The sequence below is a fragment of the Fundulus heteroclitus genome, chromosome 14 (genome assembly GCF_011125445.2).
Source record: "Fundulus heteroclitus isolate FHET01 chromosome 14, MU-UCD_Fhet_4.1, whole genome shotgun sequence".
In the NCBI taxonomy this organism is placed as follows: Eukaryota; Metazoa; Chordata; class Actinopteri; order Cyprinodontiformes; family Fundulidae; genus Fundulus; species Fundulus heteroclitus.
Genome location: NC_046374.1, coordinates 4,133,971 through 4,155,559, shown reverse-complemented (window position 1 = coordinate 4,155,559; position 21,589 = coordinate 4,133,971). Strand labels below are relative to the sequence as shown.

General features: G+C 39.9%; 1 protein-coding gene across 1 annotated transcript in view; it reads right to left on the bottom strand.

Annotated features, from left to right (window-relative positions):
- Window positions 1-21,589, bottom strand: part of peli3 (pellino E3 ubiquitin protein ligase family member 3) — a gene marked incomplete in the record, with an annotated part of 56,793 nt that overhangs the window by 3,362 nt on the left and 31,842 nt on the right. The window contains 6 exon segments of the mRNA XM_036146087.1: window positions 1,060-1,248; window positions 2,922-3,146; window positions 6,797-6,898; window positions 6,999-7,128; window positions 7,697-7,897; window positions 16,509-16,635. Of these exon segments, the coding sequence (XP_036001980.1) occupies window positions 1,060-1,248; window positions 2,922-3,146; window positions 6,797-6,898; window positions 6,999-7,128; window positions 7,697-7,897; window positions 16,509-16,635 (974 nt within the window).

The following is a 21,589-nucleotide window of genomic DNA, read 5'->3' as shown; positions in this document are numbered from 1 at the left end:
ATGATCCTTTCTCCAAACTTCCATCTCTCTTCCTAAAGGAGCAATGAGAGATATGTCACCACTAGGTAGGCTTTTGAGCACTGTCTGTAGACCAAAAAGACATGTGTGACAAACCACGGCTCTCTCGACCCCCCCACCCCACCCACCACCACCTCCCTTCTCCCCTGTCGCCTAATATGCAAATATTTGCAAAGGATAAATTCACAGCAAAACAGCATCTTTTGGAGGAACATGCTGTTAGCAAGAGAACGTTTTGATCCGCTCGGTGATGCAGCTCCATAATCCATAATCCATAATCCAGGTAGAAAATAAGAAAGTAGGTAATTCTCCATGTTGCGGGAGTTTCCGAGAAACTGAGACATTTCTTTTCAAAACATGATGTCCCAGTAGCTTTCAAACCCCAAAACACATTAGGGCAAAGACTGGTTCACCCCAAAGATCTTTCGTCCGGCATAGACAGAGCAATGTTGTGTATGCCAGTAGGACTGTGACCAGTTATACATCGGAGAAACAAAGTAGCCACTGACCAAAAGGATGGCCTAGCACAGAACAGCAAGATCATCAGGCCAAGATTCTGTGGTTTACACTCATCTGCAGGCCAGCGGTCACTCTTTGCAGGGATGAAGGTGTTCTCATCCTGGACAGAGAGGAACATTGGTTTGAAAGGAAGTAAGGAAGTAAGAAAGGAGTAAAGGAAGCAATTCTTGTGAAAAGAAACCGCCTGTGGTTAAACAGGGGTGGAGGCCTTCGGGTCTGATTGTCCCCCTCTTACAATGCTGTTAATGCAAGCATGACTCAGCCCCCTGGGAGCAATCAGTGATCACCAGAGCACCTACGATCGGTTGGTAGCCTGATGGTCCTCTTTTGGATGTCAGCAACCAGTTTTGATTGTCACTGTTAAACTTGTTTATCAGCTATGCAAAGGTACCGCTCACAAGGCTGAGTTTACCTGAAGCTTTTCAGACTCAAGAAGATTCTTGGAGAAGAGACGAAAGGTTTCAACAAAGGAGAACCCGTCCAAAGGACCTACTCAACGTATCTTATCTTTTCTTTTCTTACCAGTTTACCCCTCTGCTGGGCCGACCGAGTCTCCCTCAGAGCGAAGACGTTGCCACAGACTGAGATTTCCCTCCAGACACCAGGAGCTGGTTCAGACACAAACTCTCCCGCTGGGTGCATCACCAAAACCCCATTGGTGGTAAGGCCGTCCATCAAACCGTCTGATGTCCTCCATTTGGCAGCGCGTTCCTGAGATAAACACACACACGCTGTTAGGATATAGCTATAAAAGGAGGCAGTTGATGAAAACAGAAATCATTGGCGGTTTCTTCCTATATTTACCTGACTGACGCACTACTTTACACAGAAATATTTCTACATCTAAAGATAAACCTGTCAGTTTGAAAGAGAAATTGTAATTTTGTCTTTTTTATGTAACTAAAAAATAAATCACAGAACAAAGGAAAAAACACAGCCTTAAAGGGATATTTCAGATTTCTTTAGTTTATAATAGCAGTTCTGTGGAGATTGTATGAGCAGTCAAGAACTTTGCCTGCAGTAGATGAATGTCTTTATTTTGCAGAAATGCATTTTTGTCCCCAGATGAAGAAGCTAATGACTAGACTGACTTGCGTCAAGCAGGTTTCCACTATCTTAAAATAACTTTATTCTGAAAAATGTTATACCAGCTCATCTGAACATTATTTCTAATGACTTTTAAAATGCTAATTTTCTCCAGGGATTTGATAGTAATTTACAAAGACATTACTGCTATTAAACAGAAGATTACCTCATCATAGTGTTTAAAGTTACTCTTCCATGCGAAACATGAAAAGTCTCAAAAGCATCTGGCCAGAGTAAATATGTTACAAAACTCAGAATTATTGTATACTGCCCCACTGATTCATCAGAAAGTCTCTCTGGTCATACCTAAACAAACTAAATCTTCTGTTTAATTAACTATTTCTCTATTTAAGTAATCAGTAGCCTATATGTTGTGTTGTTGTTGCCCTGTAATGGACTAGAGACCTGTCTAGGGTGGACCAAATGAAAACTGGAGACAGCCACCAGAACCCTCCACACACAACCAGCTATATATATATATATATATATATATATATATATATATATATATATATATATATATATATATATATATATATATATATATATATATATATATATATATATATATGTTTTTTAGTACTTTATTTATTTTGATTCTATTTTTTCATATTTTTTTCTTTTCACATTTCACTTCCCCCAACTTAGACTATTTTGTGCTGATTCATTATGTAACATAAGTTTAAAAAACATTTAAATTACAGCAAGGAATGTAGCAAAATAGGTAAAAAGCCAAGGAGGGTGAATACAAGGATATAAATATTATACAGTGCAAGGCACTGTATAATATGAAATTTGCTGTTAGTGGAATCGAGGCAGCTATTTTAGAGGCACATAAAAATACAGTCATATTCAATTAATAAGAATAAAGGTACCTTTTGAAAAAACAACCTCTATGGTGGTTTTAAACATACTTTTTATTAAGCCCCAATTTACACATGAAAATATATATGTTTTTTATTGGTGTGATGCTTTAAAAGGCTTTTAAAACATCATCAGTCTGTGTTAATCTATATAAAGTGTTTTCCTTACTGAATTGAGTAACTGAAATAAATGAACTTTTCAATAAAAATCTGATAATCAACCCTCAAAAAAATGCATATTCTAATTTATTGAATATGACTGTATATGAAGTAAATTAGCAGATGTTTTTTATGCTTGTAACATGTACTGACACTTATCTTTCCAACAATTTCCCATGTGGGTGACACATGATAATAACGTCCCTTGGATTATATCTGCCCAGTTAAATCTGCTTTACCAGAATAAAGTGAACATCAAGGGGAAAGGAAACTCACCCCTAGGAAGATGTTTTTGGAGGAGTCAAAGCCAGCAGCATAGATGCGGGCTGTGTAGGGAGCACTGCGTTCACACATGATGCGACAAGCGTAGCGGGATATGGTACTTTGGGCCGACTGACCTCCACCACCTCCCTCCCCTGCTGCACCCCCACCATGACCGCTACTGCCACCTGCCGTATCCGTGACCACAAAGTCAATCATGCTCTCTGTAGATCTGCCAATCTGAGGGAATCAAGACAGAGTTCAGAGTCATCCTATAGACATACACAGGTGCATCTACAAAAATGTTATATTGCATAAAAGTGCAATATATTTTGCCAGTCATCTAGGAAAGTGAAACTCGTATGTTATATAGAATCATCATACATAGTGTGATATATTTGTTTCTTGTCATTTTGATGATGGCTGACAGATAAGGAAAACCCAATATTCAGTGTCTCAGAAAATTAGAACACTGTGAAAATGTTCATCATTTGAAACTCGTGATGTCACACCCTAATCAGCTAAAAAGGCCCAGGAACACCTGCAAAGGTTTCCTGGGCCTTTAAACAGTCTCTCACTCTGGGTCAGGAAGTGACATACAATCATGGTGAAGACTGCTGACTGGACAGATGTTTAGAAGACAGTCGTCAACATCCTTCACAGGGAGGGGAAGCCGCAAAAGGTCATTACTGGAGAAGCTGGTTGTTCATAGAACTCTGTGTCCCAGCATGTTTACAGAAAAGTGAGTGAAAGGAAGAAGTCAGGTAGAAAAATGTGCACCAGCAACAGAGCGAACCGCTGCTTTGAGAGGATTATCAAAACAATATAATTAAAATTTGGAATAGCTTCACAAGGACTGGACTGAGGCTGGAGTTGGTGCCTCAAGAGCTTTTACTCACAGATGAAACGTACACATAGGCTACAAGACTCTTAGCTGGGCTAAGGAAAAATAGGAACTGGGCTGTTGCTCCGTGGTCCAAAGTCCTGTTTTCAAATCAAAGTAAATTCTGCATTTCACTTGGAAATCAATGCCCCAGAGTCTGGAGGAGGAGAGGCTCAGAATCCACGTTGCTTGAAGTCCAGTGTAAAGTTTCCACAGTCAGTGATGGTTTGGGGGGGCATGCCATCTGCTGGTGTTGGTCCACTTGCTTTCTGAAATCCACAGGCGATGCAGCCATCTATTAGGAAATTCTAAAGCACTTCATACTTCCCTCTGCTGACAAGCCCTTATGGAGATGCTGGTTTTGTTTTCCAGCAGGACATGGTACCAGCCCACACTGCCAAAGGTACCAGAAGTTGGTTCATGATGTCCCTGTACTTAATTGGCCAGCAAACTCCTTTGACATGAACCCCATAGAGAATCTCTGGGCTGTTGTCAAGAGGAAGATGAGCGACACGAGACCCAACGAGGCAGATGACCTAAAGGCAGCTTTCAAAGCAATCTGGGCTTCCTGAACACCGAAGCAGCGGCACAGGCTGATCGCCTCTATGCCACTCCGCATTGATGCAGTAAGAGGCCCAACCAAGCACTGAGTGCATAGAAATTGATGTACCTTTCAGAAGCCTGATATTTGTGCACTTTCTCAAAGCTGTGAAATGTATTGTTCCTTGCTTAGAATCAAATAAACCACCAGTCTACTAATTCCACTGGTTCTTGATCCAATGAGAATTGTTTGCACTCTTACAATCTCTCACATGCTAATATCAATTTGCACACTTTAGTTTCTCAAGGAATGTTTGTTTGGTTATCCATGCAAATTACACAGTTCTGACACTTGAAGATTTAAAGGTACAATAGGCAATAATGACGCAGAATTTTTACTCACACGGGATAGGTATATGATGTTGTGTCCTGTTCTATTTCTGGCTTCCATGTTTGCAGGCTGCTGCTCTTTTGCCAAGATAAAATACCAAATGCTGTGCTCTGTGTTGGGAACCAGGGGAACTCTTATCTGACTAGCTCAGGAACCAGGAAGTAAACCCAAGTTACACAATGCACCAAAGTTGTTTGGGACCGTACCTCTAATTTCGAAAGGAGAAAAACTTGACATTGTCAAGACATTGTTGATGGAGAAGACCAATTGTTTATAGGTAATGTTACTTTCATCCTGGCTGGGTGAGAAATGAGAATGATTTGATTTTGGTTAATTTTACATTGAACATCCTACTTATTACCCCTTTAAATTAATTACACTGTATTTTACATCATCCTGTAAACTGACTGCTATCGGTCTTTTTGTCTTGAGCATCACTTAACTTGAACATTTCAACTGGAATATTTTAATTTTTGTGAATGAGCAAAGTCTGATGAGTCTGATACACTGTCCACTGTCTTCTACATCGTCTGTCAAGGGACTGCAATCTGACTTTTTGACTTGAACATGAACCTTATCGGAACATGATAACATTATCTGAACATGAATCTTAACAATAAACTTTAAAAGTGCAATAAGCGGAATTACCCTATTTTAGATAGAAAAAACTAAAAAATTATTTTGTGAAGAACTAAAGACATCTTTTTAGATGGATTATGGTTAAACGTCACACTACATAGCCGGGCCAGCCACGCATGGACGTATGTGCACATGAAGAGCTGCCACTCAGGGCTTACCCATTTCCTGCTCATAAAATGCCACTGCCAGGCACAACATGGTGCAGAGCATGCCCATTGGCTCAAAGCGTTCTTTTGCTAACAGCATTATAAAGTTATGAGTTATTTACTTCTTGATTAGACATGTTCCTCTGAAAGGTGATGCTGTTCTGCTGTGTATTTATCCTTTGCAAATAGGCTCATACCAGCCCATATATGAGAAGGGGAAGTGAGTGCTGGAGTGAGCTAGAGAGAGGTGTGGCTTTATACACATCTTGTTTTGGTCAACAGACAGTGCTCAAGCTCCACCTAGTTGTGAAATATCACTTATTGTGTTGTTGGTGCAATCAACTAATTTTTTGAAAAAACAAAAAAAGTTTGAAAACACCATGTCTTGTGTCTGCGTGTTATGTGTAATCTATGTGGATTCTGAGCCGGTGTCTCACCAAATATTGTGATATTCTAATCTTCTGAGAAACTGACTTTTGATTTTCTATACCTGTAAGCCATAGATTAAAAATTAAAAATACAAGAAATAAAAGCTTGAAATATTTTCCTCTATGTGTAATGAATCTATAGAAAATAACCATTTCACTTCTGAAATGACTGGCAAAAAATATTGCACTTTCACGCAACGTTCTAGTTTTTCAGATCTACCTGTACATCCTGACTCAAGAGAGTTACATACATGAGTTAAAATAGTGCTAGCATTTGTTAACGATATCTTTTGTCAAAGTCTGCCCTGCTCATTTGGCAATAGCTGGGCCTGTTGGCAAATGGTTAATATTCATCCTCTCACCAGTGCAGCCTACTACGCCCTAGTCAACTTTTTCTTTTTTGCTTTCGCAATTTAAACCTTCATTGGTTCCATATAGCAGGTGCAAAAAGCAAGCGCTGAGAACAGGTTCCTGCAGCATTTCACACAAAACATATGGGTCTAATGTGAAGATTTCTGGTGGCTGTAATGTTCTCACATCTTTAAAGCACATAAAGGTCTTCTTTGGAATACGTTAACAAGATTAGTTTGGTTTTCTATCCAACATTTAAAAGGCCACAGCTGGCAAGGAAGGTTCCATCTTCGGATTCCAAATCAACATCAAGTAGAATTGTTTTGGGATTTTTTTTAAAGAAGAAATTCTATTAGGTCTGTGATGGACACCTGCAGCTTTCAGCCAATTGTGTTCTGAAGTGTGTGTGTGTGTGTGTGTGTGTGTGTGTGTGTGTGTGTGTGTGTGTGTGTGTGTGTGTGTGTGTGTGTGTGTGTGTGTGTGTGTGTGTGTGTGTGTGTGAGAGAACATACCTGAAACATATCTGTGTTAATGTCATGTGTGTACTCCACAATGACAGAGTGGCTCCGAGACAGTGTGTAGGAGATGCTGTGCTGGCTTTTGTTGCTGAGTGCCTGCCAATAGGAAGGTTAGATGGTCACTGCATGGTTTGTAATGTATACTGCTCATTGCTCTGGTTAAAGAAACAACATTTTAAGGTAAGTAACTTGCTACCTTCGACACCAATGGTGTTGAGACATTGTGGATAACATCAGGTTTGACTCCATTGGCTTTAGGTCTCTTATAAAGGGCAAGGCGACTTCTTCTACGACCTTTGTCACCATTTGCCAGCGACCCATTGTGGCTAGAAAGAGTCAGAACAAGATATTTATTTCAATGACGATTTATCCAGAATACTGAAACATAACAGGATAAAAGTGAAGTTAAAGCTATGGTTAATATGAATAAATGGTTGAAAGAAAATAAGGATTTTTCATCATCTGTTCATCATGTCCAATTTGTAGGAAAGATTTAAATTTGAACACGTTAAATATTTTGCCATGTGTATACTAATTAACTAAAGCCAGATACTGAACGACTGACGTTAATGTCAAGCACTAGTCGTTTTACATATCATTAATATTGAATATTTCGATGAGATCTAATCGCAGGTAAACATAGCATTTAAATGACCATATATCTTGTTTCCTTTGTTCCTTCTTGTAAGCAATTTACATTCTAGAGTTTTCTACCTACCAAGATCTTAAAGCAACAATGTAAAGTAACTGAGGCGATTGGTCTGTTTTCTTATTCTAAACTTGTACTCTTTTTCTCGTAATATCACAATAAATTGAACTACTCAGTTACTCAGATTAGCCTAAACAAGGCAACAGATATGATTTCTGATGAGAGTGAACAATACATGATCTCACCCCAAGATGATGAGCTCGCCGTACTTGACGGGCTCCTTGTCCTCAGAAATGACTCCGTCGTGCGGTTGTGAGCTGGAGCCCAGAGGAGGTGAGGGCTGGCTCTTGTTGCAGGACGGGCGCAGCTCCAGAGATGGGGGGGGACACAGAGCCTCTGAGCTACCCTTCAAAACCATGCCCAATGGCCACAACTGGGGCTCGCTGCTGAGGAAGAGAACATGGGAGATCCCAGAGAGGCTTGGTGAGATCATTATCATTATCGATTAACCTTTTTTAAACACTGGAATCCAGGTACAAACCCAGTAACAAACATTTCATTAAATTGCAAATGAGTAAGGAATTATCATTCCACTAAAAGCAGTGGGATCGTTTGTCCTACACACACTGAGTCATTTGCCTATTCTGACATGATTTGAAACAAGTCAAAGCTCAATCCATGTGTCTGCGAACAGATTCGGTTCAGCTCTGAATGCCCAATACTATTAATAATCAGAAGTGGGCAAGACCACCTACACATAGAAAACAAAGCAGAGCAAAAGCATTACAAAGCTCTCCACGCTTTGTTCTCTCTTTGAAATGGTTAGGTAACCATCCCAGGAATTTTAACAGTATATCTCAAATTTGATCATTTCTTTTGTTTTATAATTCCTTGTCAGCATTCAGAAAAAGTCATTTTCATTATGTATGCAGGTAGAATCGCATTATTAACACATAAATAAAGACCTGGTGAATCTGATTTCACGTGTGAAGCACACAATCCAGAAAGTGAACAACATTTCTACAGAGTAGATCTGGACATGTGACAGATAATGACACCTGAGGATCCAGACAGCTTTATTACTCACTCTTTCAAAGAGAAACAGAGAGGATATGGATGGAATAAAGACACCTCTAAATAAAAAAGAACTGATAAGAAGATTTACAGAGCATTCATTTGGAAAGTTTGCTTAGATGCTTTACATAATGTAATTAACCAGTGTTAACAACACAGGATGATTGACTTGAAATTTGAATAATACATACTAATAGGTTGTTGTTTAAACATGAAATGAAATTCATAAGAAGTGGAAGTTTGTTTAAGCTGTGATATCTTCATATTACTAATGAATATCTTAAGAAATCTACAAATACCAAACAAAAGCAAGAAACAGGACCCCAGCCTACTGTAGTAAAGCAGAGGAGGAAGAATAAAGTGATGATGTGGCAGGGTGAAGACCAAAACAGCCAGCAAGAAAAGATTCTAAATTAAATCAAATGTGTTACTTTGTTTCTGAACAGTACCATGAATGTTTTCAAGACAGGACAAGATGTCTGAAAATCAAGTATGGGTGGCCAGGGCTGTCAACTTCCATCTCAATAATATGGCAAAACTGTCATGCAAAGACCAAACGGAAAGCACCTAAGGCTTAACAGGGTGTGAAAGACCTTTTCTCAGCATAATGCTAAATCAAGGCATGCCCAAAACACATGGATCATCATCACCACCACACCTGTCACAGGCAACACAAGGCAAAAGCAGTGCTTGCTGGAGGGACTTTCTATCAGTTCGGCCCTGGAGACATCTTAGGATCCACCAGTGGAGGGCCAATTAAGGGGGGAGAGAAATCTGGGCTTCCGAAATGGAGATCCAATCTCAAATTAACCAAGATATGGACAGATGTGCACAAAGAAATCAAGGCATTAAAAGAGAAATATGTTTTTTGGGACTAGCTAAAATTTCCATGGGTAGACGCTAAACACCTTGAAAGCTGAAGCATTTCTGGACTGTGTTTTGTCTGTGACTGACAGTTCTGCATCGCTAGTCACGAATCTTAGACACTGAAAAGAACCATGAAGTCTGTTTAGAATCAGCTGTTTAAGAAACATGTATCTTTTTTGACTATGGGGAAAAACAGCTGCCAGTTAAACTCTTTATAAACAAAACTTTAAATCCAGATCAGAGCAGGAACCTTATTGATAGAGGAGCCACAGTTTTCTGAAGGAATCTATCATTATCAGTGATCATTGAACTGAAGAAAAGGTCCACAATAATAACTGCAGAGACCATCACTATACATTTACTCTAAACCCAGATTGACTGCAAATGCCAAACAGGTTGTCTTGTAACAAAATGTATAGAGTAAAAGGTTCAACAAAGGCTGACGCACACCTAATGTTGGAACATCTCACTTGAGTGGTGGAGTTATATTGCACCATTCTGATAAGCTGGTTAATGGACTGTAATCACCTCCCCCAAACCCCTAATATCAAATATGTGCCATCAGCATGGAAATGAAATAAAGAAGACAGAGTCTCAAATTCCTTTTCTGCTTTCTGTACAAAATGTTTTCAATTGAAACCTGTGTTTAAAAGTAAAGTTACCAAACTGTTAATCTGATTCTCGCCAGATGGATCTAGTTCCACTGAGCTCCACACTGCTCTGTGGATCGAAATCCATCTGGTAAGAGTCAGGTTACCAAACCATCAGCCCAAAAAAATTTCTGTGGAAAAAAAATTTAAAAGAAGAAGAGCAACACATTTATCATTGCAGCTTGTTTTATTTCACTGCTGCCAACCTTTTTGGCTTGGACTTCTTGCACATTAAACAATCTAACTAGGCTGAACCAAATCCCAATATTCTGTGAAAGCAAGAGAAGTATACCCTTGCATAGTTGACTGGATGTTGACAAGAGATAAGAAGGAGCAGATTCGGAGGTGGGAATAAAAAGAGGAAAAGTGGGAGGCACATGAGGTGCAGCTTTGGGAAAACAGAGAAGCCTGGATGTGTCTTTGAACAGAGAGGATGAACGTATAAAGGCAATGAGGAAGATGAGCAAAAAAAGGAGGAGTGTATGTGTGTCCGTGTTTGGTTGTCAGTGAGCAAATGTTCCGGAGCGTACAAATTTGGCAGGCTGATGGATTGCCTGTGCTGTGCCCACCCATATTCTAATGAACCCATAGTCCCACTGTGTGGGCAGGAAGCGACAGACACAGAGACGGGATGAAGAAAAGCTGTCTGACAGCAGAAGACAAAGGAGAGGAGAGCAGAGCGAAACAGATAGAGAGAATGGAGTCTACAGAAGGACAGTGGAGAGAAACGACGTGGTCAGAAGAAAAGCAAATTCTTGTTCACAAAAACAAAGTTCATTTTATCTTTACTTGACAGTTTTCTCCTTTTACATAATAAATGTGTTTATTTCTGTTAACATCACTTCCTGCTTTGTTTTCTAACCGGATGTTCCTGCTAACGCCACCTACAGTCTTCACAGCACTCAGCTGACAGCTATCAGCTGCATTTATTCATGGTTACTTCCCTCAATATAAACCTCATAGTTTTCCCAATAAGGGGAGATGAATAGATGCCTTGGGGCCACCTCTTCTTCAGTTATATGGTGCTGCTTCAGTTTGTTGTGGTGAGGAAAGGGCAGAGTAAAAAAAGCAAAAAAAAGCATCACTTAAGTAAAAAAGCAAAGTGCTCGATTTACTGTTCTGTCTACGTTCCAATCCTTACCTATGACTTCCATTTTGCTTCCTTTATTGGGTGGCTGGTCTCACCCTAAGAGATGGGGTGCTGAGTACCCACTGGTTCTCTGCATCGGAGCCAGTTGGCCAGCTGAGTTGGTTTCTGCATCTAATCAGCCTCTGGGCTGCCTCCCTTGGGAGGTCTTGCAGACACTTTCCATTTGAGAGGGGGGACCCCAGGACATGCCCAGAGCCTGCTTGTATGACTACATCTCCCCTCTGGCCTGGGAACTCTTTAGGATTCCCCAGAATGAGTCTCACTCAGCAGAGGCAGATCTCAGACAAGCAAAAATCAATTAATGAATTGATGGGCAGTTTTCTTAATTCTCTGCCAAAAATATTTTGTTAGCAGTCAGGTTTGCATTTTGTTACTGAATCTGACAAGAACCCATTCCATGTTATTTATATGGATGGGTATTCAAACCTGTAAGTGTTTCCTCAACGGCTGCCTTAACCAGCTGTTGAACACTAAAATACGACAGGCATAGTGTTTACCTAATTTGTTACCTATTGTTATATAGTGGGATATTGAATTATATTCTTATACATCTGTAAGAACGACAAGCTGATTTGGATTAATGTGATAGATTTTTGCTGCCCAGTAACTTCACAATGCTTTATAATAATAATAATAATAAAGTAAATTGAACTGAATTGAAACAAGACGGCCATTATGTCATTAAATATGTGGTTAATTTGATAAATTTTACTTAATAATTCTAGACTTTAGCCTTCAAATACACATTTTTGTGTTTCATCTTCGTAAGGCAAATTTAACCATAGTCCTGCTGTGAAAGAAGTCTATGCACACAAAAAGGGGTTATCTTAAATGGTAGTTTCTTTGTTGTAAAAAGAATGAACAGGTGAACAGTGGTGAACAAGGATGAACAATCTTAAACCATTTTTTATTTGTTGTGAAGCCCACACAAGTAAAAATTAATAAAGTGTAAGCTATCTTAAAGGGTTAGTCTTTAAGATAGCTTACAATTTTTAAAGGGTTCTGGAAAGGATAGGAATAGTTTGTAACTTAACTACAATAGATTCGCTCAAATTCCTGCTCAGAATCAAGACTGGAAGACCTTTTATTGCCAATCACAACTTGACAAGCTAAGTCACTGAAGCCTCCAGTATGTCTAAATGTGTTTCACTGTACAAATAACATCATAAATCAACAACATGACAAGAAAAAAAATTCCTAGTTAGACTACTGCACAGATTTGAAAAAATAAATTATCACAGTACATCCTGGCAGTAAGTTATCAGCTGCAGGTAAAATACCTACTCCACAGTACCCCCTTTTAATGGAACATCTATTTTAGTAGATAAAGTTAAAATGTTTCATATTATAGCTGAACATCCTGTTTTCTTGTTCAACCTTCCTCACTGTCTGCAGGGCAGGAAGAAGGGACTGTGGAGTGTGTGGGTGAAAAAGAAACAAACAGAAGAAATAGATTAAAAACTAAGACAAACATTTATCCTCCAGGAACAAAGGATCCGAGTTTGTGCTTAGTGACAAATTAACTTTTGCTTCAAATTATGAACTTGTCACAAAACCTATACATAATTTCTCCTTATAAACCAATGTGGCAGAATTGTTTTTGCTATTTACAGTATGTCATCATTGGTATCCACTGTCATCTATGTCTGAGCTTTAAATCCATGTGAGTTAAAACATGACAATAAAAGGAAAGATATTTATAGTAAATACTGTAATAGGATGCCACATTTGTTGACACTTTCTTCACCGATTTGGTCAACTCACTTCTTGCCAGGACCTTTCATATTTTATCTTTCTGTATAATTTCTAATAATTTATCAGATTCTGGAGGGTTTAGATTTCCATCCAGAGACTGCCTTCAGTAACAAAAAAAGGGTAGCCCTCTTAAATACATCATCAAAAATGTGGACTCCACCTTATGTTTGTTATAACAAGACAATTTCAGATAACAAATAGCTGGCCCAGGCTGTAGTTGACTTGAGCTGTCTGAATAAGCTGAATCAGCTCTCCAGGTAGGAGCATCCTGTGAAAGACCAAAGTTAGGAAGGCTGCAATTCCAGTTGGCATCAGCTCCAGGCTCCTGAAGTACTGTATGGATCAGCTATGTGGCATCACATCTTCAATATCAGCCTGAAGCAGGAGGTTACTACAACTGTATTGGTGTCTAAGACCGCCCACCTCAAAGACCTCAACAGCTAAAATTTGATAGCACCAACACCACACCTGATGAAGACCCTCGAGAGGTTGATCCTCAACCATCTTCGTCCCCCTGTAGTCAGTGTATAGCTTGTGTACAGCTTGTGTAACAGCATAAATTAGCTTTATCTTAAAATAACTCAGTACACAGCTATCAATGTCTAAACCACTGGCAACAATAGTGTGTGCACTCGTAAGTGAAAATGTCCAAATTGTGCCCGCTGTCAATATTTTGTGTGGCCACCAGTATTTTCCAGCTTGGCTGTAGGCAAGTCACATTTGTCTTTGTACTCCTCACTTGCTTGCCACCAAACACACTTGACACCATCTGAATCAGATAAATGTATCCTAGTCTCATCAGACCACAGGTCATGGTTTCAGTAATCCATGTCCTCAGTCTGCTCATCTTCAACAAACTGTTTGCGGGCTTTCTTGTGCATCATCTTTAGAAGAGCCTTTCTTCTGGGACGACAACCATGCAGTGTTGGGAGTATGGTCTGAACTTGTGACAAGCTGACCCCTACCATTCACCCCCTTCAGCAATGCTGGCAGCGATCATGTGTCTATTTTCAAAAGACAACCTCTGGGTATGATGCTGAGGTTGTGCACTCAACTTCTTTGGTCAATCAAGGCAAGGCCTGTTCTGACTGGAACCTCTCCTGTTAAACGACTGTGTGGTCTTGACTGCTGTGCCACAGTTTAGTTTCAGATTTTAGGCATTTTACCTATAGCCTCAGGCTCAGCCGTCTTTATTTAGAGCAGCAATTTTTGGGGGGGATCCACACAATCTGGACAATTTCACTTAGGGGTGTACTATTACTATTTTTTTCAGAGGAAAGCAAATTTAATTTTTTGTATGATATGAAAAAGCAGTTCAAATATAGAATTTTAATACCCAACAGTTATCAGATTTATAAAGATAAATGTATGAAAACAATCAGCAATAAATAAAAATCTATTTGAATATTTCAATAAAATGTATTCTATAATCAAAAACAACCTTTAAATGCTGTGGAGTTGATGCCACTAAAGAAAGAAATACCGGAGAAGGGGGTGAGGATCAGGGGTTCAGAGGGAAAATGGAATTCCCCACCTCCCCCTTAGATTCATCATGACAAGGAATATGAACAAGTAATATTAGAGAAAAGGAACGTAATAATGCAAATCAGATGACAACTGCCAAGACAAAGATTATCGTTTCTTTTTTCTGTGTGTGTGTCTCTCTCTCTGTTCTGATATTCGTTCTCTTATTTAATTATTATTATAATTATTATTTAGTACATCAATACCTGTTTGTTAGCCTGTAATGTTTGTATGCACTAAGTGGTGAATAAAAAGAAAAAGAGTGTATGCAAACTTCTGAGACTGTAACTTAATGTTATATTCTGGAATTACAAATAAAAAATATTAGCTTGTCTTAAGTTCTTCCCCTGGCATTCAATACGCTAATCAGGTATTTATGCTGTATTACTGTTTTTTTGGACTCCTTTCAGGTTTCCCCTTTCAATTTTAACCTAGAACTCAAAATAAATACATCAGACTGCCATACACATCAGGCCCCATGGTTGTTCAGGGCCCCAGGGAGAATTTGATGTGATGGCCCACTTCTACTGAAGCTTGTGTTTAGTTTGACATCCAACGTCTATAGTTTCCTGGTATAGTGGGACAACAATACATTCACATAAACATTGCACTGGCCTCACATTTGTAACTTAACATAATTTAATAACTCATAGTAATAAAAAAATAGTGGGGAAAAGTTTATTCCCCGTGTTACCCATTTGGGCAAGTAGTCATGTCTGGTGTGTAACTTTTCAGTAGAGAAAGAATAATCTACAGACATTCAAATTTGAATTAACATAATTATCAAACTAAGTTTATATTTATTCCCATGATTACAACTAGTTTTTAGTAAATAGTATTAGACCTATATGGCTCATAAAAAGTCTAAAATGTCAAGATTTTTAAATTCCTTCCTTCTTGGTAAATCTAATTAAGTACAAATCTAACAGATTTATGTGTATTCTACTACTGGGTTTTGGCCCCATCAGCAGCTCAGTTTGCTTGTGCTTTAGGCGGACATGCAAGACTTGTGTTCCATAGTCCACTGTACTATACTGATGACGGTACATCAGTAACAGCATCATGAGTGCAGGAGCTGGGTACAATGGACGCATCACATCACTTTGCATTCTGGTAGAAATGTAATTGTTTCAGATCTTATATATTAAAAAAAAAGTCATAGACAAAACGCACATATCTATAGTGGGCCCTACTACAGTGAAATGAATGGAGGTCCACTGGAAGTAACAGAAGCCACAGCCTGGGAATAACTTGAACCTGTGAGTAAACTGTTGTTTCCCAGCAGGATATATATAGGAGTCATTACTCAGCAATCTGGGCTGTTTTGGATCTGGACCACAAGATGCTGCCGCTACCTTGAATCTGCCATTTTGAACTGCCGTCCCACCATGTCCTCTCTGCCTCCATCCTCCCTAGAACCATCTAGAAGATGGAAAACATCTCATCAGCCCATCAATGCACCAGAGAAAGGAGAATGTTAAGATTCAAATCCACTCTCCACATATGGCTCCCGCCTGCGGTCTGCCTTTTCCTTGACAGCGCTTCCAGCCTCCCCAGAAAGACATCAGATCCCGATCGGACTGGGCTCATAGGCCGGATAAAAGGAAATTAACAAAACCCCAAACCTAGAACATTTGTTCCTTTTCTGTGGTGAAATAAACAGCATCTACTGACGTTTGTGACGTACGGAGAGCCTCGCTTGCACAGGGGACTCCATCACACACACACACACAAAACATCCTTACGCAAAAACAGCTGATCAGCCATACATACTGCGATGCTGCTGCTGCAGGTTCAAAGCACAGTCTGACCTTTACTAACGTAGGCTACCAACATAATACAGACTCACGGTGCACACGGCTGGCCTAGCGATGAGGAAACCAACAGTTCGCCAACAAAGAGGAGACGCAGCTTCCATCACCACCTCTGAACACGGAACAAACAAGCTCATCCGGGCCTCTTCCACCTGCTCCTACGACGATTTCTGAGAAATAAAGCCCCCAGCAGCTGCGAAAGATGGGATAAACAGCTCCGTACCCTCTGTCTGCCAGGGGAGGTCCAGTACCAGATCGGTTCTGTGGGATTCCTTCAGCAGGTAGAAGAGAGAAGGCGGGCTCCGTCTGTCCCCGCACAGCCTGGATCAATAAGGAACAGCAGCGAGGAAGGAGAGGCAGAGACGGTTCTGCTCGTCAGAGGCGTCATCGCCTCCCTTCAGAAGACACGTTCATTCCTCCCGGATGTTGTCGGACCGCCCAACCCCCCTTCACTTTCTGGCTGACACGTCCATACAAGATGAATAATAGCAGAAAACGCTGAGCAGCGTCTGAGGGACTTTGGAAGACCTACTGAACCGCGAGTTCCGCAAACCTTGCCAGAGGTCAAGGGAAGGTCTGCAGTGACGCCCGAGAGTAGGCTGATCGCTCCATGATCTTCAGATGTTGAAGCTCAAATATGAACCCACATCAACCCAACTATCCTCATCAGTGATTGTTAGAAAGAATATCATACAGACAGACTACAAACAAAGTCTTAGCCAAACATTTCTGTTGCATTAATATTTACTCTGGTGCTTCTGAAGTTCTGAGGTCAAAATCAGCACCAAATCCTCATTGATTTTGAAACATTATCCAAGTTTTATGACTCATATGTTCAAAGTTTGAGATCTGGGAAGTTCTTGGCTGTGTCTATATTTTCTATGTTCTGACCGTTAAACAAATCACCTTTTCTGATCAAGCAAGCTCTGCATTAGTGGGAACACCTATAGCTCATTTATTTGGAAGAAGTGGTCCCATTTCTTGCCGGGCAGTCTTGGACTTCACGGATCATCCTTCATTGTAACTAAACATCTAAAAGACAGGTCCCATCTAATCAGGAAGACTCCACACATTTTTCTAGAATCAAAGCTGGACCTGGCAACTTTTGTAAAAATGCTTTTTTGCATAGCTGTAAAAACTGTCACTATGTCCTGACAGTAAAATACGAGAAAAATATCTGTGTGTGTGGGGTGGGTATCAGCTCCTGGTCAAAAACAACCAATCAGAGCCAGGAGTGTCTTAGTAGTGTAAATCACACTCATGTACCTGCTAAACCCTCCCTCCCCTGTGGGCTGCAGCTGTGTGGCATAGAAACAATCTGCTTTACAGGAAAACTGCCAATTTCTGGAACGACACCTGCTCAGACAACAAAGACAGGTAAACAGTGGAGCAGCATGGCAGACTCTGCTGAGGGAGAGGAGCAGCGGAGAGAGGGCTGCTGCGCAGCAGAGAGAAAGGGGGAGCACCTGGAAGGTGTTTCTTGTTCCTGTTTTTAGGCTCACAGTCATGGTTTTCTGAATAAAACCCTTCTGCTGCTTTTACCCTTGAGACCATAAGATGATTTCAAACTCATCTGTCCCTCTCTTATAGCAACCAGCGTACAAATAAGATAATTGGACTCTCTCCCAGTGGTGACATAACACTGATAATAAAGTTTAGTCTTGTGCCAAGACAAAAATCCAAAGAAAATTGTTATAAAAGGTTGAACCAAATAAAGCTCCTTGCTTTTTGTCATTTCAGACAGCTTTCGTCTAGAATCGTATTCAATTCCTTTTTAGCACAGAAAACATTTTGCTCAAGAAGAAACAGTTTGAGAGCCCAACTGCCTAAAACTCATCTCGAGGTCTATTCTGATAACTAAAAATATTTGCTTTCCTATGCTGAATTTGTTCATGCTATTTTTTTCCTTTTCTGTCATACTTAAACTTTATGTAGGCAAGATATCTATGCAACATGTGCAAGGTACGAAATTTAAAGATTTAGATCTAGGATTCCTCTCTCTTGGAAAGTACTCTTAGCCCAAATGCTGACGCCATCGTTGGACATAAACCTAGGAACAGATCTGGAAGTAGCGCATGTAAACCATGACTGACATTTACCTTTTTAACATAAGAGAATAGATTACACTAACAACAGATCAAAAATATAGAAGAAACAAAAATCATGTGGACACTGTAAAGAAAGTGGACACTTTCTGCAGAACGACGACAGTATACAGAAAATCAGGCGTTGTGAGAGTAATATCTTTATTTAAGCTCTTTCTTGACCTCACTGTTTACTATACAAATGGTTTTGTTCCTTTTACTACTAAAAGTAACTGTGGTCAGTTCCAGCATAGTAACAGGAAGTCTCCGTATTTTCATGCCCAACATGATATAACAGACAGTTTCCATCACAGTTAAAATGTAAGGAAGTAGCTGGTTGGTGATCTATGACTAGAAGCATTTTTGTAAAGAAAGAACCATTTTATGAGGGAACTTCATGTTGAAAATGGAGTTATTGACCAGGATGATAAATTCAATCCCATCTGTTCAGATGGGCGGGTGTTTATGAACGGTTCGATCCTGAGGCAACTTCTTCATCATCAGGTGGAACCGCGACAAAATCTGCCAACATGGAGACCATCGTTTCATCCTCCTGTTGGAGAACCGAGATAAATTACAATAATTAGCCACAACCAAATAGGTTATTTTCAGACATAAACAACATGTATGTGAATATTTTCTAAGCAAACCTTTGGGTGTAGAAGATGGATAGATCACTGGATTATAATACTGGAAAAATAATCTGTTTTTACCACAGTAAATCTACTGGAAAAGCAAGTGGGCTGTCATGGCCCCTGAAAACTGTGGTTCCTGGTGCTGAAACCAGTTTTTAGAAGCAGTTTTGATTTCAGCTTTTTTTGCATCGATAAACAGATGTTTGAAGAAAAATAAAGTAATAGTACAGCCTTAAGAGCTTGTTTGTTTTATGGTGCTGCTGAAGCTCCTGTCAGGTACCAAATACTCAGGACTGCAACTTCTGAAAACATGGGTGTGCAATAAACTAAGGAAGGCAGATTAGGACTCCGGCTGGATTAAAGTCTGTGTAAAGATGTGGAGTTTGGAAAAAGATGATCCAGGGAAAGCTCCGTACTGTGTTCCCTGAGGGAATCTAATAGTCCACCCATGGCCTTTGGTGCATGCTGGGTATAGAAAACTGTAAAGCAGCATGGATAAGGTGAGCTCTTCCAAGTCTGTGGCTGTGGATGTGAATAGCAGAAATAATTCATCTGGGAATAGGAAAGTCAATTTAGAGTGGGAAACTTTTAATATCTCGTTCTCCTGTTCCACACATGGAGAGATGGGTAGTACCTATGTCTTTGGTGATGAGGACACTACTCCCATTTGTGCTGGTAAAGAGGAGCTGAGAGTCACAGCTCTTAACTTCTTGATCCATCAATAGCAAAATCCTCACCTAAAATCATGGCAGACTCACGCAGCTGAAATGAGCTTTTTCTTGTAAGGCAGCTTGGCTCAGTCTTACATATAAAGTGAAAAGTTGAACCACCTGGGTGGTTGAACTGTTTCCAGAATAAACAAATTCTATTATGGAAACAATCAGAAAATTTTCCGTTAAAATTACCAAATATTTTATTTTAGCATTAGTTAATACTCCCACAGGCAATAATATACTTCCTGTATTATTTGTCATTACCTTTTTCTTTTCAGGACTTGGCCCCTCTTCTTCCTCTATGTTTTCGTCCTCTCTCTTCCGCTTCATCCCTTTGTCCTCCTCAATGTTACTCTCCTTTTCTTGTTCTTTTCCTCCTGCCTCTTCCCCTTCTCCTCTTCCTTCAGGCGTTGCCCTTTCTGCTTCCTTTAAATCTCCTTGGTCGGCCTCAGTCTGCTCCTGTTCTGTAATACTCTGAGCAGCTAGGACCTCCTCCTCCTCCTCCTCTGTTCCTCCTGCTGAGGCGACGTCCTCACCGACTGCTGGCTGTTCAGTGGATGGCTGCTCTTCTCTCACAGCAGCTTCTTGAGCACTTTCAGCGACAGATTCCTGTTGAATTGGACAGAACTTTAGAATTGATGCTTTGCTCGCAGATTACAAAACATTAAGGTTAAAAAATGGAGCACAAGAGAACAATTATGTTTACTGATAATACAGAGTCCACCTGTTTGATTTAGCGCAGAGATCCCTATGCAAAATAAACTATAAAGTGACAAAAAATGTATATTCAACATTTGCAAGTGACAATTTCCCTACCACATTTTCATTATTGGGGTCTGCTTAAGGTTATAGAAGAAATTGCACAAATAACAGTATGGCCACCCCTTTTATTTAATATTTTACATGGTTTCCTTAAAACCACTTACCTGGGAGAAAAAAAACACATACTGGAATGATGACATCCAAAAATAAACCACAAGAGCTGATATTTAGTGATCTCTTTAAAAAAAAAAAACATTACACAATACATCTGTTTAGCATATTCTGTCCACAGACAAAATGCACAAAAAATAAGATTGTAATTCTAACTGTTGTTTAAAACCTACTGAATGATAGAGCGGATAATTTGGGTGGGCTGTCCAGGAACTATTTTGACAATGGTTAACATTGTGCTTACTGACCAATTTAAAGTGGTACAATGTGCTCAAAAATCTGTTAAAATGTGTAAGTACGACTTTGGTAAGCAACGAAGCCGCTCCGCTCAATGGATATTTGGAGCATTACCACACACTGTGTCACTACCTGATCGGACCCCTGAGCTGTCTACAAGACTGCCTGACTGTAATGTCTAAACTAGAAGTGCATTCATGTAAAGGCCCCTACATACGGGTGTGTGCACAGCTAAATTTTGGGAGCCTGCTGGAAAAGAAACTGCTCTAGGTGCTCAGCTAGGTAATCACACATTTTACCATCCGTTCTGCTGCTTCGTCCCACTGGTAGAAACTGTGGGAATTGTAGGAATTTGCCACAAGAAATGTACGCTCGACTATGAAGGGTAAAACGTCCGCGGAGAGTCAGCACAGCTTACGGTATGCGCGCAGTACGCCCAAGTACGTGGGTGCCTTAAAGCTCTATTTGGCATTAAGACAACAATTCTTATTGCCACATTGCTAGACAGGACACTGGGGGAAAAAAAAAAAAAAAGTTTCTTTGTACCCAATTTTAAAAACTAGAAATAATCATGTGGGTTTTCTATTACATCCTGGTATGTAGAACCCAGAGACAGGGTTTATAAAGGAATTGCAGAGTTGAATTTACTACCTTTTACTTACTACCTCTACAATATTTTTTACTAACAACACAAAATCGAGA